Source organism: Lontra canadensis, unplaced genomic scaffold (assembly GCF_010015895.1).
Source record: "Lontra canadensis isolate GAN:19392208 unplaced genomic scaffold, GSC_riverotter_1.0 scaffold16, whole genome shotgun sequence".
Classification (NCBI taxonomy): domain Eukaryota; kingdom Metazoa; phylum Chordata; class Mammalia; order Carnivora; family Mustelidae; genus Lontra; species Lontra canadensis.
The window spans coordinates 609,814-619,473 of NW_022631010.1; the positions used below are offsets into that span (position 1 = coordinate 609,814).

The 9,660-nt window shown below is 54.8% G+C and overlaps 1 protein-coding gene across 1 annotated transcript; it reads left to right on the forward strand.

Annotated features, from left to right (window-relative positions):
• The first annotated feature begins 3,908 nt into the window (after positions 1 to 3,908).
• Positions 3,909 to 9,129, forward strand: FAM83C (family with sequence similarity 83 member C). Its single transcript, XM_032858801.1, has 4 exons — positions 3,909 to 4,421; positions 6,537 to 6,704; positions 6,920 to 7,044; positions 7,541 to 9,129. Exons 1-4 carry the CDS (start codon positions 3,909 to 3,911, stop codon positions 8,979 to 8,981), a joined length of 2,247 nt encoding a protein of 748 aa, XP_032714692.1. The 3' UTR covers positions 8,982 to 9,129.
• The last annotated feature ends 531 nt before the right edge of the window (positions 9,130 to 9,660 follow it).

Consider the following 9,660-nt stretch of genomic DNA (forward strand, 5'->3'; position numbering starts at 1 on the left):
CAGGCAGGCGCCTGACACATCTCTTGGACGTGACAGTATTTTTCGTCCTTTTAATAACAGTTATTAAGGGGCCCGTGCCGGCACTCTGCAGCCAGGGGCTGGGCTTTGCTATCTGTGTGCTCCTGTCGCGTTGGGTCTCCGCCTGAGGCCCAGCCGGGAGGCCAGGATACACCCCTCTCCCCTCCCATGGCCCTTTACCCGGTCAGCCTGTAGGAAGGGTGGCCAGTCCTGCCACCTGCGGAGTTTGATCTGCACACTTTCAGGATCAGGATGCCACTTCAGTCTGCGCATCCCTGCCTTTCTCAGTTGAGCTCCCTGTACCAGATTCCAGTGTTAGGGTCCAAGACCTCCACTACTGCCCAGACACTCATGCACACAGATAGCTCTGCACCCAGACGTGCCCACAAGTGCACAGACACTGACGCGTGCACAGGTAAACACTCACTGACAAACTACTTAAAAACAGCCAAGCAGACATGCAAACATCAGAGATAGTATGTACACTTATAGACATGCACAGGTACGGTTATGCATGGGCATGTGTAGATACGTTGAGTTGGGCCATATGAGATTACCAATATTCAGTGTTTCCTTCCTTCCTTCCTTCCTTCCTTCCTTCCTTCCTTCCTTCCTTCCTTCCTTCCTCTCTCTCTCTCTCTCTCTCTCTTTCTTTCTTTCCTTACCAAAATAGAATCTTAGAGGTACCTGGCTGGCTCAATGTAAATCCTGATCTCCGGGTTGTGAGTTCAAGTCCCACACTGGGCGTAGAGCTTACTTAAAAAAAAAAAAAAGAAAAAAAGATTAGGGAGTACCCGGGTGGCTCATTTTGGTTAAGCATCTGCCTTCAGCTCAGGTTGTGATCTCGGGGTCCTGGGATCAAGCCCCCATATCCCACATTATACTCCCTGCTCAATGGGGAGTCTGCTTGTTCCTTTTTCTGTGTTCCTTCCCCTCACTTGTGCTCTCCCTCAAATAAGATCTTAAAAAAAGAGAGGATTTTTTTTAAGATTTTATTTGAGAGAGAGCACAAGTAGGTAGAACAGCAGGCAGAGGGAGAGGGAGAAGCAGGCTCTCTGCTGAGAGGGGAGCTCAATGCAGGACTCAGTCCCAGGACCCTGGGATCATGACCTGAGTCAAAGGCAGCCACTTAACCCACTGAGCCACCCAGGCAGCCAAGAGAGAGGGAGAGAATCGAATACAAACATGGCCATGGAAGGAAATAAACAAAAATCTAGAGCCAAATTTGTACACCCACACTTAAGCAGCATTATTCACAATAATCAGAAGGTGGAAACAACCCAAGCATCCCCCAGTGGATGAATGGATACGCAGTGTGGTCTCTACATACAATGGGATATTATTCAGCCTTAAAGAGGAAGGAAATTCTGACTTCAGCTCCAACATGGATGAACCCGGAGGACATTATGCTAAGTGAAATATGCCCGTCATACACACACACACACACACACACACACACACACACACACACACACAATTCCACTTAGATGAGATGCTTAGCGTGGTCATATCTATAGAGTCAGAAAGTAGAGTGGTGGTTGCCAGAGGCTGGGGGAGAGGAGGGAATGGGGAGTTGGTGTTTAATTAAGGGTACAGAGTTTCGACTGGGGAAGATGAAAAAGTTCTGGCGAAGGATGGTGGTGATGATTGGGTAACTATGAATGTACTGAGTGCTACTGAACTGTATGCTTAAAAATGGTTAAGATGGTAAACTTTATGTTGTATTTTGCCACAATTAAAAATAATTTTTAAAAAGCCCAAAATAGGTCTCATCAGATAGATGTGTAAATACCGAGGGATAAACACAGGAGCGCGCTGCCTCCCCTCCCAGGAGCGCTTCTCCAAGCCAGATAAGGCCCTGGTTCTCCCCCTCAACAAATCTGGAGATAAGGCCCTAATGAAGGCCTGCCTCCTTGGATACCCCCCCATAGCTCATTACCCTCCTACGGTTGGCTTTGCTTACTCAACCACCCAACCTTCACGCAGCCTCCCCTCCCCTAGGGAGGGGCCTCCTCAGAGCCCCTGGTGCTCCAATTTCTGCCCCTGCCTCTGGAATGTGATGGAATGGCCCAGCATTTCATCTCCCGGCCTTACGCTGACCCCAGGGCTCCTCCCTTCTAAGGTTCCTCAAAGACAAAGCTCCAGCCCCATTCATCTTTGGTCCCAGGGCTCAGCTTGACACAGGAACCCCTAAATCTCTTTGCCCCCTGCCATGAATGTGAGGAGCCCTATGTGACACTTGGTGGACATAAGGACCTGCATCTGGTCTGAACATGATCACAGGCATTGTACAAGGTTGTGAGACATGGTGTTTGGTCTTCTGCTCTCCAGGCTGTCCTCATCAGAGCTTGTTCCTCCTCAGAAGTGGGATACCTCGAGCTGACACTGTGCACTGTTGTGGCCACGTCTGCCTGGCCTGCCTCCTTAAGTAACTGCCGTCTGCTGACCCCTCTTCTCCAGAGCAAAGCCTCTTAGGCTACTGAGGACTCTGGTCTTTTTCGGGGGCAGAGAACAGAAACCTGCCTCCTCTGTTTGCCTCCTGACCTTGAAGTTGCCCCCATCCTCTGAAACCTTTCTTACCAACATTTATTTTATTTTTTTAAAAGATTTTTGTTTAGGAAAGGAGGCAAGGAGGGGAAGCAGGCTCCCCGCTGAGCAGAGAGCCCGATGTGGGGCTCGATCCCAGGACTCTGGGATCATGACCTGAGCCAAAGGCAGAGGCTTTAACCCACTGAGCCACCCAGGCTCCCCTCTTACTAACATTTAATACTTAGCCCCTGAGTTGGGGAGGAAGGCTGCGGTGTGGCCCACAGTAGGCCAGGAGCATCCCTGGAATGGAGGGTGTCGGAAACTTAGCCATCTGGAACAGTGTTTCTCAGGGGTGGGCCTGGGCCCACTGCCCCAGGTGTGCCGGGGTAAGTATAAATATAAAAAGCGAGCTCCAGAAACTTACTCAGACTTTCTGGATTTGAATCTCAGATGGCTGGAGCTCGGGGATCTGCATTTTAACATTTCCCCACTATTCCTGGGTGCTGGGGTGAAAGCCCCTGCTCTAGACCTTTGGAGGGTGGGCTCAGAGCCAGGGTGGGGGTCACAGTAATGGAGGTAGAGAGTGGCAGAGCCATAATGGGAGCAGAGAGGCCCAGATGCGGGACAGACCAGTGTCAATGTTGACAGTTCTGTGTGACACTCTGTTTGATTCTTATTTAGGGCCTGTGTGCAGGCATATCAAGGCTTGGGATACCAAGGATACACCGTGAGTTGGGGTTATGGCTAGGCTCTGAATTAGCATTCGGGTTTGCTTACATGAGTTTGATCAAAATGTGCGGTCTGCGTATGTCAGCCTGTACTCCATGTCCGTGTGTCAGCTGTCCGTGGGTCAGCCTGTCTCCTGTGTGTTCACGCCTTTGTCTCCGTGTCTTGAGTCATTTGTCCACCCTGGTGTGTATGATGTGTGTGTGCGTGCACGCGTGTCCCCGAGAATGCCTGGGTCCGTCTGGATCATAAGCCAGCCTTCCTGGGGGCTCTGGAAGGTGAGGGTTTGGAGGAAACTTGCTAGGAGCCTGTTGGGGATGGAGTAGATGATGCTGGGGTGGGGCCGAGGTGGGGGTGGGCAGGAGTGTGTGCTAAGGGCCTGGCCCCGCCATTTCCCTGGGCGGGCGAGTCTCAACAGCAGGCAGACAGGTGAGGCTGACCTGACAAGTTCTAGAGGCCAGGGGCGATGGGGCGGAGCGTGGCTCTGACTTAGAGTAGCAACAGGTTGGGGGCCTTGGCACATAGAGGGCGGGCGGGCAGGCAGTGCTTCTGTTAGTGTGTCTCTCCTGCTGCAGCCAGCCCCGGGGTGCAGGCCATGGAACCTGCTGGAGGGTGAGGGCAGCCGGTGGGCAGGCATGTTTGGAAGCCTTGGGCCGGGGGACTTGGGAGCCCAGGGCATGGCGGGAGCCCTGCGGGGCCGGGTGGAGGAGCTGAAGCGGCCGTGGTGGCGGGAGGCCTCACCGCTGGTGCTCCAGCACAGTGAGGCGGCCCGGCTGGCAGCCGATGCCCTTCTGGAGCGGGGCGAAGCTGCCTACCTGCGGGTCATCTCCGAGGAGCGGGAGCTGCCCTTCCTGAGCGCTCTGGACATGGACTACATGACCAGCCATGTGCATGGGGGCCCTGAGCTCAGCGAGGCCCAGGGACCAGAAGCCTCAGGGACTGACCGCCTCAGCCTGCTCTCTGAAGTCACCTCGGGCACTTACTTCCCCATGGCCTCCGACATTGACCCCCCAGACCTGGACTTGGGCTGGCCTGAGGTTCCACAGGCCACAGGCTTCAGCCCCACCCAGGCTGTGGTCCACTTCCAGCGGGACAAGGCCAAGAACATCAAGGACCTTCTGCGTTTTCTCTTCAGCCAGGCCCGCACGGTAAGGGCCTTATCTCTTCTGGCATTAATTTCACAGATGTGGAAACTGAGGCCCAGGGAGGGAAAGGGATCAACCCCTAGGCCATACAGTAGCCTAGGGACAGCCCTGGACTAGAACCTCTGCTCTGGAGGGTGGGCATGTGTTTTATTTACCTTGGTAACTGCTTGGCACTCAAGATCATGTCCACGAACACTCTGGAAATGCACGCACGACTGTGCACACTACAGGGAGAGATCCTCTGCATCTTTCTTGGGAGAGGGTCCTTGGCCTTTATCAGAGTCTCAAAAAGGTTTATGATCCCAAGTTAAGAACTCCAACCTTGTGAACATTTGAGTCACCACCTTGACTTTCAGAGCAGGAAACGGAGGCCAGAGAGGGGCTAGAACTTGTTCAGGGAGGTCCAGTCAGTTGGTGAAATAGTTCAGGGGGAGGCTGCTGCCTTCTAGGACCTATCACCAGCCACACCTCACCATTCACCCACTGCATCTCCAGCTGGGCTGGGAGCAGGGAAGGGGCGCTGGTGCCTGGGCCGCAGCATGGCATTGGAGGGCTGGGCTTTCTGTTTTGCACCCAAAGGGAAGAGGAATGGAGGCTTCTGGGCTCAGGGTTGGGGATTAGGGGCTCAGGAGAAGAGCTGGTACTGGTGGTCGGTACCTAGGAAGGCTCCAGCCACAGACATGGCCTCATTCCCGAGCCCTGATCTCTGACTCAGGAGGCAGGGGCATGGATCAGATGACCCCAAGAAGGATTTGAGGTGAGTTAGACTCCATGCCTTTGTCTGGGGAGCAGCCCAGAGGGTGCCAACTGCAGAGATCAGGAGCCAGCACGTTGGGAATCTCACGGTTACCTCCAGAGCCTCCCTGGCAAACCTACCTGTGCCCCAGGCAGGGGAGGGCCAGGCTTGATTAGCACCGGGAATGGGGTTATTAGTGAAGTGGCTGCTGTTGTCACTCCTGTCCCTTTGATCTTCCCTACCTGACCTTCTTCCCCTGACCCCTGGCCAGGCCTGTGACAAGGAGGGATCCTCCAGCACTTTGCCTCCTTAACCCCATCCAGACCCCCCGCCCCCACCCTTTGGGCCAGGAGCCATGCTTCCGCTCTAGGCTGCCACTGACTGTCAGAGTGACCTTGGGAAGTGTTTCCTTTTCCTGTGGGCCAATGTCCTTGTTTGTTAAGCAGGCAGGACGCAGGGAACATTTGTTGAGTGCTTGTCGTGTGTGGAGTATTTTCACATCTAACCCCCAGAACTATGACATAGAGCTCTCATTATCCCCATTTAACAGATGAGGAGATTGAGGCCCACAGAGGTAAAGCGACTCACCCAAGTCCGCATCACTAGCAAGTAGCAGAGTGCAGATTCGAACCCCTTTCTGTCTGGCTCCAGAACTGGGGCTCTTTGTCTTGCACCTCTTGCCTCAGCCTGGACGAGGAGAGGCGCTCTCACAGCATGTGTACGCAACGGGAAGAAGGGGCAGTTGGGGGCTTGATGGTGCAAGGATTTTTTTCAGGGCTTCTCTGAGACAGTCCATTGTAGGAGGAGACCACAAGCCCCAGCCCCACAACCAAGCAGAAAACTTGGTTCCACCTGGTATGGGTGGAAGTGAGGGAGTCCATGGGTATGGGAAACCATGCCAGACCTCTGCAGCGTCACAGGGAAACTGAGGCAGGTCTGGCAAAGGGCTTGAGGATCCTAATAACTGGCTTGCAGCTCTAATTCTTGCAGAGGGAACCGCCGACAGAGCTAGCCCTGGAGCTAGTGGGAGAGTGAGAGGTACATTGGGAATCGGGGTCTCGGTTCTGCTTCTGACTCCTTTCCCGCTCTGGGCCTCAGTCTCTCTGCAGATATCTTTGAGAAGCTCAGGACAGATAAACACTCTGTCCTCAAAGATATGCACTCAGAAACTTTCAAACAGATTCTGGGCATTCAAGACAGGGGACCCTCCATGTGTCTCAGTTAAGGAGAGTTGTTGTTGCTAATAAGCCCTTCCAGTCCAGATGTTCTCCCAGGCTCTGGCCTCCCGATGTTAAGCCCAATTCTCTTTTCCTGGACCTCAGTTCCTAGCCGTGTGCTGGGCAATGTTCCAGGCAGGGCTGAGTTTCCCCTACATCCCCCAGGTGGTGGCCGTGGTGATGGACGTGTTCACTGACATGGAGCTTCTGTGTGACCTAATGGAGGCCTCAAGCCGGCGTGGTGTCCCCGTCTACCTGCTTCTGGCCCAGGAGCACCTCAGGCATTTCCTGGAGATGTGCTACAAGATGGACCTCAATGGGGGGCACCTGCCGGTCAGTGAGGGACAGGGGCAGTAACCAAGGGGTGGGGTGGGGAGTTGGCGAGGGCAGAAGGGTCAGTTGGGTGGTCAGGAAACATTGGGGATCGAGGGGAGTGGGCAACTGCATTCCCTTCGCTGTTTAAGGTTAGAGACTGCGTGGGATTTAGACAGGGCTTGAGCCCCGTTCTCTCAAGGTGAGCAACCAACCTCCCTCTGTCCTTGGCCCAGAATATGCGTGTGCGCAGCACGTGTGGGGATACTTACTGCAGCAAGGCAGGCCGTCGATTCACGGGGCAGGCCCTGGAGAAGTTCGTCGTCATCGACTGTGAGCAGGTGGTGGCGGGCAGCTACAGGTGAGCATGTGGGACAGGCAGAAAGGGGCCGGGGGCTGTGCCACTGGCTGGTGAGGGTGCCTGGGGTCTGGCAGCTTGAATGGGCCTCCTCTCATCTATCCCTTCCAGCATGCACTGAGCAGCTGCCTCCTGCCAGGCATTGTACCGGGCGCAGGAGATAGTGTGGGAAGCAAGACAGCCCCAGGCTGGGCCCCGGAGGAGGTCATCCTGTGGAAGGATTGCTTTAGTGCCTTTGGCAGAGAAAATGGCTATGGCACCTCAGAACTGGAGACTTCAGGGAATCTCGCCCCTAGTCTATTTTACAGTTGGGCAAGTTGAGGCCCTGGGATGGGGAACCGTGGCCCAAGTCCTCTAAGCTCAGCTCTGAAGTCAGAGCTCTGCGTCAACTGGGTCCTCAAGGTGGTGGAGGTGTGTTGATGTCCTCCCCTGGTTGTGACCCCTGCCTAACCCCAGGGTCCTGCAACTTGGCCTTCTGACCCTGACCCTCTGCCCCCAGCTTCACCTGGCTTTGCAGCCAGGCCCACACTAGCATGGTGCTACAGCTGAGAGGCCGCATCGTGGAAGACTTTGACCGAGAGTTCCGCTGTCTGTATGCCGAGTCTCGGCCTGTGGAGGGCTTCTGTGGTGGCGAGGATCCCGTGTCTCCTAGGGCACTGTGTCCTCCCCCAGTGGCTCTGGGCTTCGGGCCTGCCGTGCCAAGCCCCACTTCCTCCTCACCCTCTAGCACCAGCCTCAGCAGCATCAAACGCTCACCTCTGATGGGCCACTCCTCTTACCTCGCTCCACCGGGAGGTGCTGGCTGCAGTGACATGGGTGTGGTGTCCTCATCCCTGGGCCCTGCCCGCCGTGAGGCCAGTGGCCAGCCCTCTCTGCAACGCCAGCTGTCAGACTCAAACCATGGCTCCCTGCTAGGGCTCTACAGGTCCAATCTAGGCAAGCTGGGTTCGTCCCCATGGTCCCAGTCCTCTCCTGCCCTCAACCACTATGGTGCTAGTCCCTTGACCCTAGGAGTGGGGTCACCTCTGCTTGCTCGCCAACGCCCCCTCCTCCCCTTCCCCCAGGGGGCTGTAGCCCTGTCCCGGCTCCCAGAGAATGGGCTTCTGGGAAGCCAGGAGTGTAGCCCCCAACGAGGTCGCTGGGTACCTGTTACAGCCCTGGAGACAGTGGAGGAGAAGAAGGTGTCTCTGAGTCAGAGCCATAGCCAGTTGGATCTCCTTGTCCCCTTCCCCAGAGCCAGAGAAGCTGGAGGCCCTGATTCTGGGGTTAACCCCAACTCAAGCTCCCCCTGGCCTGGAGACCAGGCTCCAGAGGACAGGAAGTTGTCCTCAAACCAGAGATACAACCAGCTGGATCTCCTGCCCCAGACACAGGGTGCTGGGGGTACCCCTGAGTCAGGTTCCCCTAGACCTGGCAACCGAACCCCAGAGGACAAGAGGCTGTCCTCGAACCACAGCCATAGCCAACTGGACCTCCTGGCACAGTACCCCAAGGGTGGGGGCTCCAGAGTGCCCCCTGAAGCCAGCTCCTCAGCGAGGGCTGGCAAGCAGGGTCAAGATGAGCGACGACGGACACTGGGCCACAGCCAGCTGGACCTCATCACAAAGTTTGGCCCATTCCGGGGCGAGGGACCTGGGCCTAATGGTCTCCCCAGACCAAGCCCTGCTCGAAAGGCTGGAGTGGGCTCTGGGGATGAGAAGCGGCTGACCCTGGGCCACAGCAAGCTGGACCTCATCACCAAGTATCATCAGTTGCAGGGTGCCAGGCAAGGACCTGAGCCTGGCCTCCCTGGGGGCCCCACAGGTGGACATCACAATGGCAGTAACAATGGCCTGTTTGGGGATGAGAAGCGGCTGACCCTGGGCCACAGCAAGCTGGACCTCATCACTAAGTACAACAAGTCCAAGTTCAAGCTGCTTCGAAGCCGCTTTGAATCCTAGTCCTGCTCCCAGCAGGGACGTGTCCCTACTCCATCTACTTAGACTCTAGATTTATCAAAGTTCCAGACTCCGGGGCACTTCAGCAGGGGCTGCATGGGGAGCAGAGGGTGTCTAGAAGCCCAGGTTAAATACTCACTGGGCTCGGGATTGTTTATACACATACATACATACACACACACACACAAACACACACACACAGAAATGGAACCCACAGTACCTGCCCTTTGCCACTGTGCTGGGGACTTCACACTGGTTAATTCCCATCCTTCATGCTCATAATATCCTACAAGATAGACCTCTAGAAGGTATAAATGTCTAAAGTCATAGATATTATCTTTCCTGTCTTATAAATGTGGAAGCTGAGCCCAGAGAGTTTAATGACTTGGTTGGAATGAGATCCAAGTCAATGGCAGAGCCAGGGCCCAAACCCCATGTCTCTGACTCTTAAGATGGTGTTTTTGCACACGGCACACTATTATCAACAGTTCACATGTCCCCTGCACACAAAATATGCACATTACAAAGATACCCCAAATGCTATACAACACACTGATGGGGTTCACATCCACAAACTGCATACCTGTAGACACACAATAAGTACACAAAGGTTCATGTGATAAACCCAAACACCCAGAATTCTAGTTATAGGTATTCAATAAATGGCTACACAAAATATATA